The 26,720-nt window shown below is 36.6% G+C and overlaps 1 protein-coding gene across 2 annotated transcripts in view; it reads right to left on the bottom strand.

Moving 5' to 3' along the window:
- LOC121296926 (sodium/bile acid cotransporter 7-A-like) overlaps positions 1-26,720 on the bottom strand; it is a 130,593-nt gene that overhangs the window by 18,241 nt on the left and 85,632 nt on the right. For both annotated transcript variants that reach the window (XM_041222848.1, XM_041222859.1), the window contains 5 exons: positions 19,796-19,831; positions 17,987-18,070; positions 10,119-10,284; positions 7,700-7,751; positions 7,454-7,527 (listed from right to left, as the gene is read on the bottom strand). In XM_041222848.1, the coding sequence (XP_041078782.1) occupies positions 7,454-7,527; positions 7,700-7,751; positions 10,119-10,284; positions 17,987-18,070; positions 19,796-19,831 (412 nt within the window). The remainder of the gene's footprint in view (positions 1-7,453; positions 7,528-7,699; positions 7,752-10,118; positions 10,285-17,986; positions 18,071-19,795; positions 19,832-26,720) is intronic.

Below are 26,720 nucleotides of genomic sequence, written 5' to 3'. Positions count from 1 at the left end.
TAACAAAGCTTTAGGGACTGCAGATTGTTTCTTTTATACTTTATATCCCAGCAACACCAATAGACCAAAACAGAAGAAAAAGCACTTCCGATAACTTTTAAAGAATAACTCAGAGTTTCCTGCTGGGTACATCATGCTGTCATACAGTGCTACAAAGGTGAGAACCCAATGCCAAACACAGCATGACCAAGGCCAGACTTGGTCGAACATTTCTACTGTTCTCCTGTCCCTTGTGTCAGGTTACACTATGATATATCTGATTAATTTACATATGGAGTGCTAGCCTTTATACATGAACTGCTTTGCGGGCTTCACTTCAACCCTTGTATGCCTCACATCAGAAAGGTGCAGAGGTTTGTCTAAATGCTTATTTAAATTGCACAGCATAAATAAAAACAAACAGGCAATAAATCAGCTACTTCATCTGGAAAAATAACATTTACATAAGCAGCTCTTTGTGTCTTGGCTGTACATTAAGCCACCGGTTTTGAGACTGAAAAAAACTAAATTTAAATTGACTTACACATAAATTTATGTTGGAGAACTGATTTCACCGTGAATGTCTACCTCCAACGTTTTGGGGTTTAAAAGGAATCTACTGATGCCTTTGCAGATACCAAAAGTAAACTTTTAGTAAATTTGCCACAAGCTCCTAAACGTTTTATCTCCAGCTGACAGTTACAATTAATCCGCTTTTATTCAGCAAACCGAGGTTTCTTGGAAGCAGCCCAAAGCAGTGCTCTGAATGGAAAAACATCTGTCGATTGTTACGAAGGCTTGTACAACCAGAGGAAAAGATGGAAAGGAAACCAGTAGTGTAGTGTAACCAATTACCACTACATTTTTAAACGGGACAAGAGAAGCATTTCTTATCATCAGATCTCTGGTAAATTATTGAAATAAACCTAAGAACCATGGTTAAAACAAAAATAATATATCATTCTCCCTGTACTCTATTGAAAAAAATGCAATTTTACTGTGGCTCTTTTGCCTAAACCCAATGTGTCTTAATTTATTTATTGTGGATCTATTACTCAGATTAACGGATTTCAAAAGGTGGAAATCTCTGACCTCCACCCTAAACAGCTGGCCATCTTGAACTAATTTTATTCTGAAGAATTGATATTTATGAGAGGGGAGCTAACAAAGGCTAGATGCTCTCTATTATATCAGCCACGATGGAGGCTCCATTTCCCCTGGAGGCTGCACTCTCTTGTTTAACAAACTCCTGAGAGCTGGATTATGAAGAGGTACCAGCTGGGCTATGTCGCCCCATAGCTCAACGTCACAATCAATGGGCAGCCTCATGATTAAGGGTCAAGCCTGCCACCTCATCTCCAGGCAATCATTAAAATAAAAGACACCCTGGCACAAGTACTAATGAAAGCCATGAATCAAATTTTGCTTAAGAACATATTAGTATCACCATTAACTCTACAAAGGCCAGGCCAGTGGATATAAGAGATTGTCTTCTTTCATGTGCTAAATCTTATTAGCTCTGTGTGTGTGTTCTTGTGTGTGTGATTGTGCATGTACACATGAACATGTGTGTAATAAAACAAAGACTGAAGGAAAGTATCTATCTATCTATCTATCTATCTATCTATCTATCTAATGTCAATGGTTCAAATCCCACCTCTGCCATTGACTGACTCACTGTGTAAGTCACTTAACGTCCTTGGGCTTCATCCTGCGGATGAGATGTTAAATCAATGTCCTATAGTAAGTGACTCTGTATATAATGCACTGTTCACAGCCTACCTCTGTAGAGAGCTTTGTGATGGTGGTCCACTATAAAAGGCGCTATATAAAAATAAAGATACTATATATAATATATATATATATATATATATATATATATATATATATATATATATATATATATATATATGTCTGTAATATATATATTTATATGTAGACAGTGTTCAGTATATAAATAATACAGCCACAAGTCTTACAAAAAATCTGTACTGCTTACAGGAATCTACCAGGAATCTGTGCTTAGGCATATCTCCCAAATCCTGTTAGATCACAGGAAGCGGGGCTGCTCATTGTTCCCAGGGTCAATAAAATCAATACGGGAGGGAATGGCATTTTTACTTTAGAGGTTTAATGCAACATAATTGCTAGCTTTTAATGATTCTTTTTATTATTACTATTTGTATATTTTGTATTTTATTGTATTTTTATGTATTTATGTACAGTTCCTTGTGATACTTCAGTATGAAAGGCGCTATATAAACAAAATAAATAAATAATAATGATGTTGTCAATAATTCAAAATTTGGGACTTGATTTTGAAAAGAAACGTACTTGCACACACGTAAAGTAATCCGTTTGTTGATTGGATGTATCACTTATGCGCAAGATGAGTTAAAGACACTATTTAAAAAATATTTTACAGCAAGTTATATTTTTTATGTCAATTGTAAACATTTTGTATAACAAGCAGACAATTTTAAAACGTTAAACTAAAAGTAATGCCTTTTCAGGCCCGTGTCAGCTTTTAAATCCTCAACCTCACGGGACGAGAGCACTGGTTCGTACAACAAATACAGTGTACCTAGTGTTGATAACATAAACGAAAGCAAATAAGCTCTATGCAATAAATTCAAAACAACAGAACTTTAGAATGTAAAGTTAAAAAAAAAAAAAAATAATAGAAAATATATGCATCTACATTTTATAACCGATTACAATTTTTAAAAAATGGACAAGCACATGGAATTACACTTATCTTAGTAAATTACTACTCATCTGTGATTAGTTTCTGTTGTGCATCTTTGCAAAGCGGTAAGCAACAGCATCCTCAGACACAGATGTAACTGCTTACTGGGATAGTTAACACTTTCTGTATTATTTTACTTTCGGATACATGAGAGGGTCTAAAACCTGGCATACATCTTTCATGTCAAGATTCTCACAATTCTCTAGCTTACGATACAAATTGCTTTTTAGCGACATGTTTGCCTGTGCAATTAGGTCACCTAGAGAGAAAATGCTCTTCACTAGGTCTGCTTGGACGCCTCTTCACTAGGTCTGCTTGGACGCCGGAGAATAATTGGTCAAGTTTAGCTAGCATTCGATCTAAACAGGGACAAAAAACAAATTGCTCTTAAAATGATCTACTGACCCCATTTGCTAAAGGGTCTTATGCGATAACATGCGTGTTATCCAAGGATAAGGCATGTTCTAGATAATCCCGTATTTGTCAACCACGATAAAGAGCGACTTAAAGCATAACTTAACCATGACGGTGTCTAGGTAGGATTGTTTCTAACTTTTCATTTAGTTATTTTTACGATCCTGCCCTTCAAACGCCGTTACAGAGTATTTAATACATATATAAGGTAAAAGTCAAGAACTGACAATTGCAAATCTCAATCTCTGCTCATTCCTTCATAGTCAGTGGTTGTTATGTTGTCATTTAGTTAAGACACGACTTCTTCTGTGATAAGGCATGTCTTAATATGTTAATGATTTCCTCAGCACCAGTCTTAAAAAGCGGCATTCATACGAGTAAATACCAACTTATTTATAGTTTTAAGACACGTGTTACAGGACTGTGTTAACACGTGTCTTATGGCTACTTTTAAGAACATTTAGTAAATGAGGCCCTAATTCCCCCTACACATGTCCAAAGATTTTGTAAGCGACTACTCAGGTCGTAGCCTTTAGGGCACTGACATATTTTATAATATTATTATTACTGCGCATGGTGCAGCATAGCCTGGGACAATAAGCACCAATCAATAACGACTGATTAGTTCTGAAAATAACTGTTGAAAAGAAAATGATAAAAATATCTCCTGTGAGTCTGCTAAATGTTGTAGCCGTCGGGATTTACTTAAATCAAACCACGATCCAAAATATAAAACTCTTCAGTTTGTTTATTTGACTTACTGGATTACAGACTGAATAACCCTATAGGCCATCAGCCGGCGCTACAGTGAGATCTATTTTAGGACATATGCCGTACACCACCTAGAACTTTATGATGAATTTTTTTGAATGTAGGCCGTACGCCCCCTAGCACTGAAGAGGTTAAAGGGCAGTTTCCTGAATGTCAATATTATTGTTGGTGGAGAAGACTTCTCCTTTATCATATAGTGCTTTTGCCATTTCATTTGTTCTCATGTTCTTCAGAGTGTTGCATACTGCTTATTTGGGCGAAATCAAGGTTTTCTTTTTGGAGGAGCTTATGCAAGCCATGTGTGGTGCCAAGAACAGACTGACAAGTGAAAAGACAACACACTGTTGGCAACCTACACAGTTTTGTTAACAGACCAAAGGCTGTTGTCGAAGGAATCTCAGGAAGGCACTGGATGACAGCTGTGGAGTTTGTTATCATTGCATTGATAGAAAGTACCTGGCAAGACCACCACGTATCTGCAAGCTGCACTAGTTCACTGTGAACTATGTTGAACTTAAACATCAATAAGAGAACCACTTTAGAGAACCATTAAAGAGGGTATACACACTTTTCAAAGTACAAAAAAACATCTTGTAGCTTCTTTTACTGCTTTGCAAGTGTAGCACAACACCAGGTTGAGCTGATGTGTATAAATAGTGGACATAGATTGCGTCTGGATGATATTGCTTAAACTTTGCTTGTACACCACCACTTGCTCCACGCATAACAGATGCACCATCATGTTTGTGCCACACACTGAAGATCCCCTAATCCATTATCTCTTAGGCAGTGTGTATTGATTCACTGATTGACTATGCATTGAAAGATGTGAGCTCCCTGAATCCCAGAAAATGCTCCTTTGCTGACCCTGTAGCTGGAACATCATATCTTGCTTCATCTGCCATTACTGCGTACATTCCTGATGTCTTCAATTCACTATACTGAATGTCACCTGTTCAGAACAGCACTGAATAACTTCATTCTGAGATAGAGAAAGAGAGCTACATTTAGACTGTGCTTTGTAATTTTGAAGAAAAATGTCAAACTTCTCCAGTAAGTTAAGACACTCCACAAAATTATTTTGAGTATTTTCTGTGTCATCATGACCTCTAAATGAGATTCCTGAGAACACTTAGGGTTTTCAAACCGCGTTATTGAAATGAGCACTTCTTCAACCTGCATTGTTGTTGAGGATACTGAGAAAATTTCAGCTGCATAGATCCCATTTTCAATGACTCCTAAATCTGAAGCTTCATCACTGTCAGATCTCACTGCCTTTGTACTCGATGTCACTATTTCTTTACTGGAACTTGCACCTGCACCTGCTCCTCTGCACCGCCCGTACACTCATCCGCTGGACTGTGTGCAAAAAACTGACTGGTACTGGAACTAAGGACTAGTACCTTTTAGTTCTTATGTAAAGTTACTAGTCCTTATGTGAAGTTCCTGAGTTGAAATCAGCTGTTGGGGTCTGTGATAGGGGGAGTGTGGTTGAGTCACTGATGCACATGGAGCCAGTGATGTTTATTTGAGACGTCCCACAGGCACTTGGTTTCATTTTGTTTACCAAAAAATTGTATTTCTGTGTTTTGCTGTGCTTTTGTCACAGTTCTTTCAGCACATGCAGGAACCAGTTAAATAAACAGCAAAGTGAGAAAACCAAATGATGAAAGTAAAAAGGAAAGCAAAACACTGTAAACCAAAACTGCAAAACAAATACTGCTTTACCAGGGTCTTGCTACCTTCGCTATTCTGCGAGGTTTGATTTCTGAACGACATTTCCTTATTCCTCATTACGGACTATGGGGTTGCCCAGATCCCCTCTGAGCTAACTTACACAGCGTCCCAGTATGGGTAAAAGTAAATTCAGTGGCCACCTTCCAAATCCGCCTCTATTTGTACTCCTTCTGTATACTCTCCTTCTCTGTTCTATTCTGATTCTCCGGCCAAAGCTTCCGCCAGATTGCATCCTGTCAGGGCTGCCAGAGGAATATGAGAGTATCACTCTTATGGGTTTGACCGCATTTCAAAGACCCGCCCCCAACCAATCAAAGGGGTCCACTTGAAAGCAAAGGTCTTTATTTTAATACCTTAAGACAAAAATGTAGCAAGAAACTGAAAAATATCATGTTTAATGGGTTACTTTTATAGCTAGTTTAGGCAACATAATACTGGGCTACTTTTGGGCTGATATTTGATTGACTTTGGGCTACAAATGTATTTTAAATTTGTGGCAACCCTGACTGCAGTATGCATGGAAACGCACCTGCATGTTAATCCAGCTACAGTTATTTCACTGTTTTACGTTTGTTATTTTTTTGTTTGTTATTTTTTTATTTATTTGTTTATTTTTTATTAACTGATATCTTATAGAGTCGGGGCACTGTAAAATACATCTGGGACACAAGCCCCTTCGGTCAGTGCCTAGCGACGCTCTGGTTTGTCATTGGTACTGCCCTGATGGTAGTTTAAATAATCCACATGGTGCTAAAAGACAGAAAAACAGGTGGAGCATGACTGAAGTGCATCTACGTTAAAAAAACAAAAACATTACCGAGCAAAGCTAGCAGATAAACTTGCTGCATGTTACGACCAAATCACAAATAAATGATTGGAACAGATAATAGAAAAATTTACACCTTTGGTGAGAAACCTGTTGGGGTTTAGGATTGCGCAATATTGTCAAATTTTAGTATTTTCAAAAACCAAGGAGAAAAATGAAAAGGAGAGAACAGCTGTTGCCTCTATGTTAGTCACTAAACATACATACTGTATGCTATTACTGATGTGTAATAAAATTGAGTGTTTCTTAATTTTGAATTATGCTTTGTGCGTATGTAAATATGTAATTAACTCTTTATGTCCTAGATATTTAAATAAAAAGGTTAATTAGCATGTGACGTGAAAATCACATTGTATTTCTTCTGCACAAACAAAATGTATAGACTTAATTCCTTTAAAAGCACAACCCAAATTCCTACATATTGGTAGAAAAAAAAAAAACATTTAACAGTATTAGTGTTATGAAACAATGTCAGATTGGCTCTCAATAAAGCTAAAACACAACTCCACAATTGTTTGGTTAAATACAGTTGGTATTTCAAAATTATACTGAAAATCCATTCACCATTTTCTGCCACCTAAATTCCTCAACTACAATGATAAACTACTAATACACAATGATGACAAGAAAAATCACAACACGCTGGCTTATACAGTACAACAACATTTGCTTTTCAGTGTCAGAGGATCTATTGAACGAAAAACCAGATTTCATATTGAGAACTTTAAAATTTCACCTCCAATTATTGATAGTATTACTACGTTATCAACATAGCCATAATGACATCGGGTTAAAATTGTTATTTTCAATGTTTAAATTGAACAAACGCAGGACAAAACATCCAGCTGTGTACAGCCTACGCAGATACACCATATTATTTCATAACACAGTCAACCCTATGTCCGTTCTTTGTAAGAGATCTGTAAAACACAACAGACAGGGCAAAAGATTACTTAAGTGAACTTAGATTCACCTACCTAAAGTGAGAGACTTGTGTGTAGCGCAAAACATAATTGCCACTGTGTCTGCAGGAGTGAATCCTGATTGTTTCCTGCAAGAGAAAAGAAAAAATACCTGGTGGTTTAGTTCAGCCTGGAAAGCGTCAATCTTGCTATTAAAGAACAGAACAAGGGGATAAGGGAAACATAAAGACTCGGAACAAACTCCTTCAAAAACCCAGTGTGAGGAAATACAAAGTACACAATAGCAACAGCAATACTTACCCTGTAGAGAAGACGAATGTTAAAAGCATGAAGCTGAGCTGGATGAAAAATACTGAAAGACAAAAACATAATTGTTAAGGACTGTAGTGGGAGAACACAACATGATGCACACATCTGTGAAGACAAGTTGTTTTTGTACAAACACACACACACACACAAAACCCTGAATAAACATTATACTGTTAAGTATTCCAGAAAACAATTTACAGGTATATAAAGGAACAGGGTGGACACTTAGCGCTGCTGTGGAAAAACTTCCCTGCAAAGCAATAAAACATATAAAAGCATAAATCAAACACATAGCAGTTTGACCATGTTGCTAACATGTGTGTTCAGTCAAAAGTGTTGTAACAGTGTGAACAGTGCCTTCTTCAGTGTTAAAAATTTGAAATGCGCTGCTATTACACTCATTATGGTACTGTTGAACCCACTCTGCAGAAAACTTGGTAAGAACACTTATTTTATTCAATGTAAATTTATAATCCTGACAAATGCTATAAAATCATCAAACATAGACAGACAGACAGAAATGTATACATCCAAAATGGATATAATTTCCTGTTTGGCACACCATAATTATATATATATATATATATATATATATATATATATATATATATATATATATATATATATATATATATATATATATATATATATATTGGCACAGGTACCCAAAAACATGGGTAAAACCCGGGTTTTAAATTACCCAACGATACCCGCGTCTCTCTTTACTACCAGGGTTTCGATTTATTAATTTGAGAATTTAAAGAAACTGTAGAAAACATGACAATACAGTTGTAAGCGTGGGTCTCTGGCAGATGTAACAGATGTTAAAACAAGCTTTTGCATGAAGCCTTTTCTTAACTGACAGGATATCAATGTTTTACAGAAAAAAATAACACACAGCGGCAAGTACACCTCAATAATAATAACAGCGGCGACCACTCTTCTCAGGAACTAAAACGGAAACAAAACAACATAACAACAGGGCTCTACAGTGCGACTTATTCGGTCGCACACACGACAAAAAAATTGCTTGTGCGAATTTACATTTTTATTTAGACGCACGTGTGCCACTAGAAATTCCTGAAGGTTAACTTTTTTTTTTAAGCTGACAGTATAAAACATTAATTAAAAAAAAAAAAAAAAAAAAAAAAAAAAAAAAAAAAAAAATCTAAAATCTCATCGTTATGTACTCTGGGAATGTAGTTTATTGGTGTCCACTGCCCACTGTTAGTCACACATTAAAATCTACAAATCCCATACCCTGTCCAATTTCACTGATTTATCAGTGCGATGGCTACTCGTTTCCAGACAGTTTGAAAACTTGTCAAACCAAGATGAGGAAAATAACAAATTATTTTCATGTGATTGGAGAAGTTTCAAAAGAAAATCGCGATGAACAAAATTCAGATATGTCGGGGTCTTTACAAGAAATGAGGAATAAAGGCATTTATTTATTTATTAATTAATTATGATTAGCATTTATTAATTATTATTATTATTATTTCGATGTTTCCAGTACTGAAAAAGGTTACACAAGTCTACAGATCTGAAGGGACTAAATGTATGTGTACTATATATATAGTATTTAAATATGTATCATGCACTTAAAACAATATATATATATATATATATATATATATATATATATATATATATATATATATATATATATATATATATATATATACACACACACACACACACACACACACACACACACACACACACGAAAAAGATCCGGGTAACCGGGTATTTTTCACGGTGGGTACCCAGTTCCGGATTTTCCCGGTTCCTCTAAGATAGATAGATAGATAGATATTATATAGTCGGTGGAAAGCTTTCCTCTTATGCTAACAAATTACTGTATACAAAGAGAGATGAATGCAGACAGAACTAACCCTTTTTCCTATATATGCACTGCACACACAAAAAACAAAAAACAAAAAACAACACACACAAAAAAAAATCACCTTTAGACAACCACATGCAGTTTTAGTCATTAGGGTGGTGATAATCATCATTACAAATTAATATTATCAGGCCACTTCAAAAGCCACGAGTGAAGCAGACATGAACCTCTTTATGTGAAGCTGCTCAGTCAACTACCGGAGAGAGTTCATTACACCATGCAGCCTATTGTTGGGTTAAAATAGTATAAATGATGTCTTCTTAAGCTATCAGTTTCTTTTTGTGATTCTGATACTAACAGATTGCTATAATGCATGAAGGGATAAATATAAGTCTGTACTAAATTAAAGCAGACCTATAATTAAGGATGGGCCTTGTGGCTATGGATCATTTTTAGATTTCACCACCTGTGATTAACTAGAGACATTGAACAAGGGACGTGAAGCAGTCCAGAACTCTGGATTATTAAAGGGTTTATTATTAACAGGGTATCCAGACTTACTGATGAACACCACTATGATCAGACTGAACTTATCCAAGTCGATATGTGGGTTTGAGAAAGTGTCACAGAATGTTGTGTAGATAATCATAAGGAGCACACAGCTGCTGATAGCACCGTAAGGAGGTTTGTTCCTCTCTAGCCAGTCCTTAATGAACCTGCGGACAATCTGGAAAGAGAAAAAACAGCACAGAAAAGAACATTAAAAGATAAAAACAAAAACAAACAAATACAACAAGTTGTGATCAAAAGCCTCCTGAACCAAACAGGGCATCACAGAATCAACGTGACAGCAGAGTGGCATGCAGAGACTGAGAACTGCCCCCTGGGCTTTCAAGCCTTCCTGCCCCACAAATCCACCGCTGGGGAATTTAAACATTTTTAGTGCGACTTCCAAAAGGCAGCCCTTAATGAGAGTACGAGCTTCTAAATCAGGTCCTAATCGTGCCAGAACTCTCTGCGAGCTGTCACCGAGACATGTTCATTAATCCTCCCTTAAGTTTGACTCCTCTGTTGCTTCTAATGGATGAGCGCAATTGCCACAGTCCCCTTTGCATCAACAAACAATTTCAAGCGCAACTTCTGGAACATGAAAAAAAATCCTACTGACATCTTTAGGAATTGGCTAATCGAAAGTGATCAGCGGAACATTTTAATATTTAAATAGCCAGCTATGCAGCAGAACTTTCTAATTAAATTATAACTCATGCTTGAAAAGCAAAAGTGCATGTGTTGTGGGAGTTTAAATAATTCAACCTCTCCATATCTACTCTTTCTGTTAACCTGCAGACAAATGGCATTTGCAAGCTTTCAGATGGGTTCGACTAGAAAAATCAACAGCAGGATCTTTTCTATCTTTTACCCATCAAAGTTAAAAATGTAAACTGACTCTGTTACTGAGCTTTAACTTCTGAAACTCAAAGTCTTCGGTTCTAATGCTGGAAGACGCTTGTTATTAGACATTAATGTTATTGTTACATTAGCCTACTTTACAACTTTTGTATTGCCAGTATTGATGCCTTATTCTTTCTGCAGCAAACAGAATTAACAGTTGCAGTGAAATAATTCAATGGTGTGTTGTTTTTTTAATACCAGCCGTGATATATTACTGTTTTTACATTACTAAAGGGTACCTGTACCCAAAAATAACAAAGCTCTCTTTGTGCTCCGCATATCCAATAAACCATAACCAACACGGTCACCGGTCCTGGGTGCACACAGCAGTGCTCATGCTGGGTGATACAGGTTTATATTTGTGACAAAGGTGCAGTGTTGTCCGGTTTCTTGCTGGCCCCTGGCGACAGCTCCAGAACTGTGAAAATAAATTAGACCTGATGCGCCCAACAGGCGCTGAATAAATGGACCACAAAGGGTTAAACACTTGAAATAAAACAAAAATGTGGAAATGGCGTTGTAAAGTGAAGGGGAAAAAAACTCACCATTTTGGTTCTCGTTTATTACATTCCACATAAAAGAAAGTTGCAACAAAATCTATATCATATATACAGTCTATATAAAAATCACTACACAACATTTTCAGGAAGATGGGTACTGTTTAAGTGAGGCATTTCAGAATAACACGTTCGTCTTTTTTTGTCCCATAAGATTGACTCACAAGCAGCACAACGTGTTTTTGTCCCAGATGGCTTTCCATAGAGATCACTATGTGTGCGTGCACATAATCTGGTTTGTTTACTTTTTGCTGTCTAAAACCTTTAAATAAAGGCTCAGGAGCTGCTGTGTTCATATACAGTGCCTATAGAAAGTCTACACCCCCTTGAACTTTTTTCACTTTTTGTTGTGTCAGTGCATTTAAATGAGGATTTTTTTCCACATATCTACACACCATACTCCACACTGTTAAGGGGAAAAAAGGTTTTATTGAGAAAAAAATGATATATTAAAAATGCAAAACTGAAAGATCATAATTGGATAAGTCTCCACCCCCAGAGTTAATACTTGTTGGAAGCACCTTTGGCAGCAATTACAGCTGTGAGTCTGTTGGGATAAGTCTCTACCAACTTTGCCACAAATTTTCGACTGGATTTAGGTCTGGGCTCTGACTGGGCCACTCAAGGACATTTACCTTTTTGTTCCTTAGCCACTCCAATGTAGCTTTGGCTGGGTGCTTTGGGTCGTCACGTTGAAAGGTGAACTTCCATCTCAGTTTCAGCTTTCTTGCAGAGGGCAGCAGGTTTTCCTTAAGGATTTCTCTGTACTTTGCTCCATTCATTTTCCCTTCTATCCTGACAAGTGCCCCAGTCCCTGCCGATGAGAAACATCCCCATAACATGATGCTGCCACCACCATGCTTCACATTAGGGATGGTGTTCTTTGGGTGATGCGCTGTGTTGGGTTTGCGCCAAACATAACACTTTGCATTTAGGCCAAAAAGTTCCATATTAGTTTCGTCAGCCCACAAAACTTTTTGCCGCATGGCTACAGAATCCACTGAGTGTTTTTTTGCATACTTCAAACGGAATTCAAGATGGGCTTTCTTGAGTAATGGCATCCTTCTTGCCATCCTATCATACAGGCCAGATTTGTGGAGTGCTTGGTATATTGTTGTCACATGCACACTTTGACTAGTCTTGGCCATAAAAGCCTGTAGCTCTAGCAAAGTTGCCACTGGCCTCTTGGTAGCCTTTCTGATCAGTCTCCTTTGCTCAGTCATCCAGTTTGGAGGGACGGCCTGATCTAGGCAGGGTCTTGGTGGTGCCATACACCTTCCACTTCTTAATAATTGTCTTTACTGTGCTCCAAGGGATATTCAAGGCCTTTTTTATACATCCCCTGATCTGTGCCTTTCAACAACTTTGTCGCGGAGTTCTTTTGAAAGCATCTTGGTGCTCATGGTCGAGTCTTTGCTCTGAAACGCACTACCCAGCAGAGAGAACCTACAGTACCTGCTGCATTTACCCTGAAATCATGTGAGTCACTACAATTTAACACAGGTGGAGGCCATTTAACTTGGTATGTGATTTTGAAGGCAATTGGTTAAACCTGAGCTAATTTAGGATTGCTATTTTAAGGAGGGTGGACACTTATCCAACCAAGCTATTTCAGTTTTTCTTTTTAATTAATTTTCTACAAATTTCTAGAAATTTTTTTTTCACTTGGAAGTTGTGGGGTAGGAAGTGTCAATAAATGAAAAAAAAATGCATTTTAATTCCAGGCTATAAGGCAACAAAGGTGAACATTTTGAAAGGGGGTGTAGACTTTCTATAGGCACTGTGTGTGTGTGTGTGTGTGTATATATATATATATATATATATATATATATATATATATATATATATATATATATATATAGTGCCTTGCAAAAGTATTCAGACCCTTCCTATGCTGTCCCATTTTGTGAAATTACAAAATGACGCATACACATTTTTTAAAACTTAATATTTTATTAAAAACTTGAATGCTTAAACTGAAGACTTCTAAGGGTAAGATAAGTTACAGTGAATGTCAGCAAAAACTAAACAGAGAAAACTTAAATATATTGATTGCATAAGTATTCAGACTCGTCAACTCAATATTTGGTGGAAGCACCTTTGGCAGCAATTATTGCCGCAAGTCTATTTGGGTAAGTCTCTACCAACTTTGCACACTGGCTTGGTGCAATTTGTGCCCAGCTCTCTCAAGATGCTTGGGGATTGCTTATGGAGAGCAGTTTTCAAGTCTTTCCAGAGATTCTCAATAGGGTTATTATTCTTAAGCCACTCCAGTGTAGCTTTGGCCTTGTGCTTGGGGATCATTGTCCTGCTGAAAGGTGAATTTTCACCCCAGTTTTAAGTCTTTAGCAGACTGAAACAGGTTTTCCTCTAGTATTTGTCTGTACTTTGCTCCACCAATTGTCCTTCAATCCTAATAAGCTTTCCAGTCCCTGCTGAGGAGAAGCATCCCCACAGCATGATGCTGCCACCACCGTGCTTGACTGTAGGGTTGGTGTTGACTGGGAGATATGCTGTGTTGGGTCTGCGCCAAACGTAATGCTCCAATTTGGTCTAGTCTGACCAAAACAATTTTGCCACATTTTAGCAGGATCACTTATTTTTAGTAATGGCTTCCTTCTTGCCACCCTGCCATACAGGCTACTTTTGTGAAGTGTTCTGGATATTGTTGACTGATTCACATTTTCTTCCATCTCAGCCACTGAACTCTAGCTCTTTCAAAGTTGTCGTTGGCCTCACAGTGGCATCCCTCACCAGTTTCCTCCTTGCCCGGCCGCTCAGTTTGGAGGGAAAGCCTGATCTAGGCAGTGTCTGGGTGGTACAATGCACCTTCCACTTCTTGATGATTGAGTAGACTGTGCTCACAGGGATATTCAGAGACTTCAGTATTTTTTTGTACCCTTCTCCTGATCTGTGCTTTTCAATGACTTTATCCCTGACTTGCTTTGAAAGCTCCTTGGTCTTCATGGTTAAATCTTTGCTTGACATTCACTACCTGACCAAGGAACCTCACAGAGACAGGTGTTTTTATTCTAAAATCATGAGAACCAATAATATTGCACACAGACAGAGGCCATTCAACTAATTGTGTGGCTCGTTAAGGTCATTTTGTCCACCTGAATTAATTTAGGTTTGCCACAGCAAAGGGTTTGAATACTTACGCAATCATGACTTTTCCATTTTTATTTCATATTAATTATCTATTTACTTCTTTCTTTTTGTTTTTGCTTTGAATGTGTGGAGTAGGTTGTGTATATAACAAATAATTCCTACTTCAAAATGTCATGACTGCAAGCTTTAAAGCAACAAAATGTGAAAACTGTGAGAGTTTGAATACTTTTGCAAGGCACTATATGTTAATCTCACATATCACATGGAGCTCTTTATAATTTGCCATTTTTTCAAACTGTCATGTAAATTCTGCTAAATAAGCACAAGGTATTTTTGCCATCTGTAGCAAATGCGAACATCTGATTTTTGTATTTGAATACACACACATACACATATATACATGGATAATGTGCAGAAGTGCCTTTTTGTGTTTCGTAGCATTTGCAAACCACTAAAAATACATTATTTTAAGTGACAAAGTCAGGGTGATTGAGTATAAAGAGTGATTTAAAAAAAAAATTGGAAAAAAAAAGTTTCTTCTTCAATATATACATATATATATATATATATATATATATATATATATATATATAATATATATTATATATATATATATATATATATAGATATAGTCAATAGCCACTCTACAAAGATCTTATGATGCCAGATAAGTCATCATTTCTTATCTTTAAACTTCCTTTCATGAAAAGCCTGTTTAAACCACACTGATTAAAGAATGCATGAATGATAGTGCTGTGACAAGATTGTATTATTAATTCATTGCAAACAGCGGATTTGGGTGTGTTACTTTGAAAAATGTTCATAACTGGTGGACTATAATAAAAGCACTGAGAAATTCTTGCTCATTAACATTTAATCAAAAAATTCTCTTTCAGATGAAATATCCAATATAGTCTGTCAGAATCAATCAGGTGTCCAGAAAGGAGAAGACATGCCAAAAGGATAGGGAATATGTCAGCTGTGGCAGTCACCATTTCTTCTAGCTGTCATGTTGCAACCCAGTGTTCAGAAGACAGGGCTTAGAAATGTGATGTTGAGGTATAAGCTGTTCTGCCAATGCAGCTCCACAAAAGTCTCAAGTAGACTGTTTCCTCTCATAACAATTGATGCTTGTTCATAGGTAGCCTTCTAGTTGGCAATCTTCAGAGAATTTTGAAGAAGCCCTCATTGTAACTGTGTTTATCTCCACCCCTTATTAGAACATAAGAACATAAGGAAGTTTACAAACGAGAGGAGGCCATTCGGCCCATCTTGCTCGTTTGGTTGTTAGTAGCTTATTTATTAATCTCATAATCTCATCAAGCAGCTTCTCGAAGGATCCCAGGGTGTCAGCTTCAGCAACATTACTGGGGAGTTGATTCCAGACCCTCATGATTCTCTGTGTAAAAAGTGCCTCCTATTTTCTGTTCTGAATGCCCCTCTGTCTAATCTCCATTTGTGACCCCTGGTCCTTGTTTCTTTTTTCAGGTCGAAAAAGTCCCTTGGGTCGACATTGTCAATACCTTTTAGAATTTTGAATGCTTGAATTAGGTCGCAGCGTAGTCTTCTTTGTTCAAGACTAAATAGATTCACTTCTTTTAGCCTGTCTGCATATGACATGCCTTTTAAACCCGGAATAATTCTGGCCACTCTTTTTAGAGCAGCAATATCATTTTTGTAGCGAGGTGACCAGAACAGAACCCAACATTCAAGATGAGGTCTTACTAATGCATTGTACAGTTTTAACATTAATTCCCTTGATTTAAATTCAACACTTTTCATAATATAATATATCCGAGCATCTTGTTGGCCTTTTTTATAGCTTCCCCACATTGTCTAGATAAAGACATTTCTGAGTCAATAAAAACTTCTAGGCCTTTCTCATAGATTCCTTCTTCAATTTCAGTATTTCCCATATGATATTTGTAATGCATATTTTTATTTCCTGCGTGCAGTACCTTACACTTTTCTTTACTAAATGTAATTTGCCATGTGTCTGCCCAGTTCTGAATCTTGTATCTTATATCCTTGATTCCACCTCCGTGATGACTGATGCTCTCCAGTGAGTCCTGCAGACATTAACAGGTTGCCCATGCCATAGAAACCAGTGCAGGTAAACTTGCAAATGCATTTTAATAAATGTTGCATACTGACACAATTGTGTAATCATATAAACTGTGTAACTAATATTCATAAAAAATATACATTTAAAGAGTAATAGCGGGGTTCCGAAAAATATATAGTTATACGTCCCCATGTGTTGCTACAACTGTTTAAATAACATACCTGTAATTATTCTCTTCATTGTTAACATCCTGAGAACTTTTTACACTTATAACTTTAAAAGTCTGTTTCAAAGCTAATTTCAAAATGTCCGCTCTAGTGCACTGGGGTTTGAGAGCTGTCCTTTCTTTTTTTTTTTTTTTTTTTTTTATATAAGTGCTGTGGCTTTTCCGTTCTGTACCACATCATGGATCGGTTCATGTTACCGGTTTGACAATGCGGACAATAATCCCTACAATATCAGTGCACTAGAGCCGCTATTTTCAAAAGAGCTTTGAAAGAGACTTTAAAAAGTGTAAGAAGTTGTCAGGGTGTTAACAATGAAAAATTACAGGTACGTTATTTAAACAGTTGTAGCAACACATGGGGGCTCGTGACACTATTTTTTATGTACTGACATTTTAGGTTGATCTAGGAGAAGATGTTTTGGTAAGGTTGTTGGTAAGAGGCGACACAGTGATGACTATATAGACACTCACTGATTCAACTATAAGAATTATAAACGTTTATACAAGTTAATGTCTTTCATGTTAATTACGGTTTAGGGTAGGGTCATCGAATGAAATCATCTTTTCATTTAGGAACCTGCAGTTGATTGAAAATAGAAAACAGAATACCTTTTCATACACGTTTTTTCACATCATGGAGGGTCAAACCCAAACCTACTATTCAAAAACATCCAAAACACATCCTGAAGATAAAACTTTACAAAAAAACCCCACAAAACCCCTCCCAATCTAATTTTCTTTTTTGTCTTATGCAGATTTGCTTTTTTCTTTATCCTTTTTAGCTTACTCCTGGTCAGCTACCATTAATACACTTAATTACTGGTGCTGTTTACACATAGCTCCCACAGTGAGGGGGAACTCAGTCCTAACTGACCTAACAATACCATCATATACTGTTTTAATCATTACACTGGAGTAGGCTTTAGCTGTAATATTGGTCCACACTGAACTTAGTTGTACAAAAAACCACAGCAAGCAGGTATTATGACATTAGTATAAAGTGGTAAATAAAACGTACCTGTCCAACTATGAGAGGGACCACTACTGTCATAAACAGTTGTGAGAATATGGAGGTGAAAGGCACAGAAGAGGAAGACCCAAGCTGTAAGGGACAAAACAGAAATTCCTGCATTGAATGGCAGGCCATTGCTCTCAAAGTATTTTGCAGGTTTGTATTTTTATTATATTTGCAGAAAGGGATTTGGATCTTGTTCCACAGTTAACAGCTACACAGCGTTTGTATAAAATGGTAGCGTAGAAACTGTCCGTTTGGACTGTAGAATTCCCTGGTGTGTAAATAGTACCCTCTAAAAATGACCTGTTAATGAATACAAAAAATCCAAGGCTGCAATAATATGAACTGTCTAATATTTACAGTGCATAGAGTCTTAGAAGAAAAATAACCATAACCATTGTCTAACCATAATGTCCACATTCCTCTCATTCACTGAATAATCAGCCACTCACACCAAACAACCCTACTGCACTCCACCATCAAGTTCTTAGTTCTGACCTGGCTTCTGTGCTGCTATTAAGACATTTCTTAACAATGCACCCTTCAGCACTCATTTGTATGTAATTCAAGGGGAGAATTAAAAGCATACATTTGTCAGAGTGCCTGGAATTCCCAAGGTCTTTTCTGCAGCCTCTGAGGGTGTATCAGACAGACATGGTTGCAATCTAACTGCACATACCGCTGCAGGTATATTGATGGAATCACCTACTTACATGGGATGTGAAATTTGAGCTGACAGATCTCAGTTAAATAAGCTTTGTGTCAGAAAGAGGTATCAAAACATTTGCTGGCACTAATTTAGTACCAGTGTAATGGCAGAAGAATGGTAGGATTAGAAAACCTTGACCTAAAAAATTATGAATATGCAACATCATAGCTTATTATGAATACCATCACATTTCTGATTTTCAAGTACTTATACAAACAATTGAGGATTACAGTATAATACACATGCTACAATAGCCAATAGGATTGAGAGTTCCAATCTTTCTACATGTTTTACATGCCCTAATTTGAACAAATGATAATATATAAAAAACAAAAAAACAAAAACATGAATCTATATGAGCCCTCAAGCTCTTGTTATGTCTAACCCTTACCTTCTAATGTCATACATTAAATGAAATGGAAGCCACGCATATGTTTTACAATCTTTACTTGTTAACAAAGTTGAATGTTTTTCTTTCTTTTTAAACAATATGCACAATCCCTGGCTGGAGACAGAACCCAATTACCTCAGTGTTGAGCCATTAGGTCTGGTTTGTGGAGGGCTACAGCTGTTACAAATCACATGGAATAGGAACTTGAAAGTAATAAAAGTAAACCAGCTGACAAACTGCTCTAAAAAGCTCAATGATTTTTGTATTCATGGCTTAAACCTTATCTTATGTACTGTCATTCTTTCTGTAGGTTGATTTTGTAAGCAAATATGTGTGTCATTGTGTTCTAACAGGATATGTTGCGCATCTAGTGGCAAACAGCCTCAATGACTGGATTCCTATCATGTTAGCGATTGACAGCAGCTGGTTGTTTATGAAACAAGTAGTCTTCATATGTCTCATTACAAACTCGCAGTGCTTTTCAGAAAATACCTGTAATAAAAATAAAATTCAACCAAACATCACAACAATATTGTAATGTGTATCATCTTCCAGGCCATCAGATCGGAATCAGGTCACTAGTCACAATGGTCCTAGAAACAAAAGTTACGCAGTTGTTCCTATACTAGCTCCCACTGGAGGAGTGAGGATAGATGGTGAATTTACTAAGCTGATTACTAACAAGACAATAAGAAATAGTTCATGTACTTACAAAAAGTAGCAGTAAAAGTGGCGTTACAACAATTCCCTGAAAAACAAGAGAGAGACAGAGATCCATTAGCATTCGGCGGAGGATTTTAATTTTAAACTCAGTGATGTGTGAATCATATGCATATAGGTTCCGGGCTACCTATATTTATTCCTATATTTTAAAAGGGAAACAAAGCAAGACACAGAATACAATTAACATACATTTTTTGATAATTAAACGCAAGAAAATGATTAGTTTGGGAGCCACAGTAAAATAATGTGATAATAAAAAGAAAATATTGAAATCCCACTGTGATTACAATAACAACTTTGGGCTGAGCGAATGCCAACGTGTACCATTTGCATGCTGCCCTCTTCAATATTACTAAATACAAAAAGTGAAAAGATTCTTTGCTCTAGAAATCACCTAACTGAAATACAATGTTTGGTTTTCAATGGGTTCCTTGTTATTATACCCAGTTATCCAGCTGCGCCATTCCATAATACAAATTTAAATTTAATTTAATTTAAAATTATTTTTCAAAAGGCACAGCAATAGACTGGTGTGGACAAACAAATAATTTTGGAATGACCAAAACTGCACATGCATTAACTGTAGCAACACAAAAATACAGTTAAACAAAAAAGCCACTTCTTTGTGATGCTTTTAAAGATGCATTCAAATTAAAAATCCAATGGAAATGTACAGGGCTAGCATAAAGAAGCTTGGCGTAAGGTACATCAATCTTATTAAGGAATAAGCTAAGGGCACCAAGGTACTGTACCCCAGAAAATGAAACCCTAATCGTTAAAGATCACAGACAACCCACAGCAACAATATGGGAACAAAAATGACTTCCACCAATATAGTATGTACCTCTGGATGTGTACCGATTAAGAACAACCCTGAAGAAAGCAGTAAACCACATTTTTTGTTGTTTAAATAACAAATGTCCAAGTCTAAGTCTATTTGAGCCTAGAACAGAAGGCTTAGTAAAAGAGTTCACAGAAAGCCATTAGATGTCTACTTAGAAATGCACAGCCTCAAGCAGTCATCCAGGTGATATATTTCTGATAACACCTGGCTACCCACGGATGCTCTACTTCTGGCTTCCTTTTGGATACATTTGCACCTCTGAACTGAAAGGCTACGCGTGCGCCTGTCTATGACAAGCAAATCCTGCAATGATGGCTTTGCAATGAGACATAAATAAATCTCAGTGTGTAAAGAGTGGCAAATGCACCATTCTCTTCAAAACGGTTTGAAAAGAAAAAAAAAAAAACACTTTCTCCACCAAAGATTAAAAAAAGAAAACCACATTTCTTCCTTAAAACAAAAACAAAAGAACAAACAGTTCTTAAGAAAATGTGGCCCTTCAGGTGAAATGTTTTGAGGTTTCATCACATCAGTCCCCTCTTTATACTTTAGGGTGACAGGTGCATTGATACATGCCATTTTAACCCAATAAATGTTAAATGTCTGGCGCATTTCCCCATCCTTAATAAAACATGTGGTTATTTAGTTACTTCAAATTCAAACCAATTTAATTTAATATACTTGAGTGGTAATACACATATTTAACAACAGTGGACATTGCCATACAATTACTTTTAGTGAGTGTTCAGAAGTGTATCCTGTAGAATACAGTTGTAAACAGTTACCCAGTAATACTTCATTGCAAAATACAGTATCTGAAAAAAAAAACCCAATTAATAATAATTTTATATATAAAATATATATATATATAATATATATATATATATATTATAGTTATATATATATATCTGATATTATATATATTGGATCAATATAGAATATGAAACCTCCTTAATAACCATCACTGGCTTATAGAACAGTTGGAGGAGGCATTCTATTATGAATATCTTGTATAAGGGCGTCCTATTTAAAATACAACACAATATATACAATTTTGGTTAAGTATGTTCAGTTAACAGTTGTGAATGCTCCTAACCTGATCAAACCTAATCAGATGTGAATACAAGCTCTTCCATAATACTAAATATTGTACACATTCCGGAATACAAACAACCTGACAATATAACACAATGGCAGACTAAATGACAGGATCAAGTGAAAAAAAACTAAACGTATGGGATGTAAACATAGCTGGTGGTAACATTTATTTTTCTTTTCAAACCATGGGACAATGTTTAAGTATTTAATCATGCTTGCTACAGCAGGGGTGTCTCATGAGGATTTCCCTGGGAGCAAACAAGTTGTGCAGCGACACAGAGCTTAAACTGCTGCAGGCTGCACCATGGCTTTATTATTCAGAACGGAAATTGATAGAGTAAAACACTCCTCTACTTAAAATGCAATCATTTGATAACGAAGTGTCGGACAAACATCAATAACCCAGGCATCCAGTTTTTTTTTTTTTTGTAACACAGCTGGACCATTTCCATGTCATAACATCAACTGGAATTTATTGTTTTAAAAAAATGAAAGATAGTGCACACACTTTTGTGTTGTCCTTTACATAACTGATCAATCTGTTATGCCAATGGTATTCCTGAGGTGTATTTTATAATATATACAAGATGCATATGATTTCATTCACAACTGGCAAGGCAGAAGATCAGACAGACTTGACAGCAGAGTGGTGTTTGGCTGGCTGGCGCTTCTGCACTGCACAATTGGCTGAGTGAGCAGGGCTTTCACCAGGTATCTACTTACACATATCCTACTGTATTTATTGTTTACATGGGTCAAGTATGTTACTTCTATACATTTCTGGTTTATTTATTTTTTGCTATAATATAACATGATAATCTCAATTACCAGGTGTTCCATTAATGTCTAAAACAAGCACACCTCTGTAATTTAAGTTACTTTTTTTAATCTAATTTACTGGACAATCCTGTTTGAGACACTTAGTACTGTGACCACAAGGGGCTGGCCTTTAAAAACAATGAGATTCCTCAAAGCTGGCCAGTAATTCATGAAACCAGCTGCCAAGCCAGGACTAGCGGGGAGGGGGGGGGGGGGGAATTGGGAACAAAGAGCAACCACCAATTCAAAGAAAAAGAGAGAAAGAATAGACATTCTTAGATGCTCAGTTTGACACTTTTCAAAAACTTAAAAGGATTGACTCGTCTGCTGCTATTTTCTTATTCCATCTTATCTGTTGTATTTAGCACTTAACGAGGATAATAATAACACATATCAAAGTAACGCTTTTGTCATGTTGCATTAGTTTATTTATTTATTTAACTTATCAAGATCACATATTGCTTCTTTATAGGTGGAGTGAAAGACAACTATTTAAATATGAAAGATAGTTTTTTTTTTCAACAAAACCTGCCATCTGTTAATTCTTAAGTACTGTACCTCCTTCTCTTGTCCTCACACATTTAATTTAAGTGATATCAAGGAGTGTTATATTTGAATGGCTGTGAGTGTGTGTTTGCATACTTTACTCTGCCTAGCTACTTTATAACACTGCACAGCTGCTGCAGCAGTAAAAATGGCTGGATATCTCTACAAATGCTCTTACTGTAAAGCTTAAGCTTTTAAATTTGACAGCTATATATTGCTGAACACATCACCATGCTATCATATATAACTATTATAAACATTAGTCAAAAAAAAAAAAAAGACTGATCACAGTACAAGCAGTTAGGATTGTCTTGGCTATCAGTCTTCCACATTTTCTTTGCAGTGTTCATGGTCTGAAATTGGAGATACTGAATGTAGGAAAAAATAGACTAATATGACACAACTGGCACACATATGCCACTTACTAGGCACATATGTAAATTATAACTTTCAGACAACAGAATAGCTAGAAATACATAAAGCTACTATCAAATCCTGGCAGATTCACGGAGCAATAAAATCAAAACACTTCTATGCTATAACCAGTAGAGGGCATTGTCTTCTAAGTTTTTAGTTAAATTGCAGGATAGGTTCAGCATCAGAGATGAAAAAAAAACAATTCTGAGCTGCTTTAACACTAATTCGGACATTCAGTTCTTATCACACACAGAAAAAGGGGCCTGGTTTTAGCAACAATAGCATTTTATTTACTGCTGTAATAAAAAGTACTTTATATGCTAATAAAAGCAAAAAAAAAAGAGGGTTGATGTAGTTCAGGATATGTATACTTACAAGACAAGTAGAATTCTTTCATTTCAAACGGCCTAACTCCAAACCAGCAATCTGCACTGCTTGAATGGGGCTTGAATTAACAAGCCTTTTAAAATACACTAATCGTATTCAACATGTATGTTTACAGTATACTGTGCAACAATAAACCACACACACTGGAATACATGTGCATTACACAGACAGACACTAAATAAGGATTTGCTTTATATTATCTTACATACAGCACCTGCAGTATCATTTAAGTGCAATAATGCAAATAGAGGATTGGATTAGACTGCTTGCTTGTATTGGTTTTTTTGCTCTGTCCATTTCACATACTGTTGACTGTAAGGCATGTGTTCAACCACTAGATGGTGGCTCAAGCCCTTTATTTTAAATGATGTCGGTGACTAGATCTTACTGCACTGCCCCGTTACTGCAAATGAGCAGTTGTCAACTCTTCAAATACTCAGGGGCAGTATTGGGTTTTAGAGCTGTGTTAACAACCATGTACTCCTATTGGAATTCTGCAATCTCAGAACTGAATGGTGCAGTATACACTCAGTCTTGCTTTCATGTTTTTTTTTTTCTTTTTATATTTGATACTAAAAATATTCAGCAAGAAGACTAATGATCTGACTAACTGGTTAAATTAAACTTATTTTCCTTCATGATTACCCATAACTTTTTTTAAGCAAGTAAGAAATTGAAGATTTACCGTGATACAGTGACCTGTGACTGGTGAGATAACTCCTGTAATAAAATATGACCACTAAGAGCATACTGAGGAGGGAACTGATTGCTCAACTCGATGTTATCTGCCTTCTACTGAAGAGCGTAGCAAAACAGTTTCAAACATTTCACACATACGGAGGGTCCTCAATCTCCAAATAAAGTTTATCAAAATGTCTAAAAAGTCTAGTTTATCTGTAGGCTATGATAAAGTTTGGAGGAGATCCGAGAGAATTCCTTGCGGTTATCATCTTCACTGTGTACAGTGCGACGGTATTCCCGGGATGAAAATAAGGCTCCTATTCCAGATTTTAGTATGAGCTTGATTAGCCACATTGTATAAGCAACAACCTCAGGTATGTGTGATTTGACTCACAGTAACACCGGGAATGGATCAAACTGCTAAGCAATAGGAGTCTCATTTATATCCCTGTATACAAGAATTGATCGAACAACTGAGCCCTGGTAGGCTGATGCTCACTATAATTTAGCTTTAGTATGAAAATAGACATTGCACAAAAAATATATACATTAAGTATGAGAACCAAACTCCTATGTTATATTAGCATGCTTAATTTGAGCAGGCATTGACGACAGTCGATCTGGCAAAACCCCTGCCGTCTTGACAGGTGGCCAGCCTGTCTCATGAGAGATCTGCTTTACAATAATATTTGGAAATCTAACCTGTGTACTAAACACTTTCTCAATCATTAATTCAAGAAAATAAAGTAAGAACAAAAGTTACCTTTTTAAAAGTATTCAAAAGAAATATTTTGACTCTGCAATATGCCACTATCTCAAATGGTGTCTGAGATACAAGGCATTGATGCTGGCAGAGGCACACACAGGTACCCATGATGAAACTTGATTAGAGAATGACAGAATATAGCCGAGTGTGAATGCAAGATCTCAGTCTCCAATATGGCAGCCATCTTAGGTCAAAACATATGAAATTGCCTCTGATCTGATCTAGAAATTCATGCTAATTATCAGGCTATTTGATTTGTCAGGAAGAGGCGACAGGAGATGAAATCTAGAAGAATCAGAAAATCCTTTTCAGGCTTTTGTTTTGGCAGCCTCCCTCCCTCTATCTCCAAGCAATGTCTCGGAAAGTGGACATCAAGAATCTGATCAATGAATAATTCTTATTGAGTACATTTACTTACATGTTTCTTAGTCACCGAGTTTACATTTTGTTACAGCCCGGCACAAGTCAAAAATAAATAAATCACAGGCAAAACAGAGTTCAGTACACGGGTGGCATCATGCAGCTATTAATACGATGAATATCAATCTAGCCTACTGGTAACTGTGATGCATGGGAGGTAGAGAGCCACAGCTCATTACGCTAAACTAAAGGGCATACTTTAATGTAATTACTGTATATAGCTTACTATGAGTAGTATGCTATAGGATGAAAATAGAGAACTAGAAATCCAGCAAGAGATTCAGGAAACATGCCTGTGTTATTTATGAAAAATCAGTAATTTACCATGATCAGCATTCTGTAGATATTTGTAAGATAAACAGAAATGAAATCTAAAGCCATGTAACAAAGTAGATGGTCAAACACAGCTGGGTGTCACTTTATGCAATCATACATTCCGTAGACATTCATACAGAAGCAAGCAACAGAGATATTGTCCTTCACAGGATTACAGCCTTCAAGACGAGTCATTTTATTCAAGTGTGGTGGGGTACACCCTGCCTCGGTGCGTATTTTTATTGTGTTATTATTATTTAAAACGTATGTATTTGTGCATGGGTGTTTCCCTGTCAAATCACTTCACGTGTAGAATGTGCCTGAAGAGTAACGCAAGTGAAAGATATCAACAATTCAAACACAACTGCTACTTGTGCTGGCTTTAAACCAGCACGTTACATGTTTTTGTGGTGTTCACTGTGTTTTTGGCCACAGTGCCTTTTTCTTTTGTTAAGTGATGTCATCACCAAGCTATCCGTGATGGCAAGCCTTCCTCTCTCACTTCCCAGACTGTCTTTACATGATTGCTCAATGTATTGCTGTTTTTTGAGATCTGGACTTCCTATTCATAATAGGATGGACTGATCTCAGTATCCTCCTTTTGCATGAACTCCTCCAACA

Source organism: Polyodon spathula, chromosome 2 (genome assembly GCF_017654505.1).
Source record: "Polyodon spathula isolate WHYD16114869_AA chromosome 2, ASM1765450v1, whole genome shotgun sequence".
Taxonomy (NCBI): Eukaryota; Metazoa; Chordata; class Actinopteri; order Acipenseriformes; family Polyodontidae; genus Polyodon; species Polyodon spathula.
This window is presented reverse-complemented; position numbering and strand designations above follow the sequence as displayed.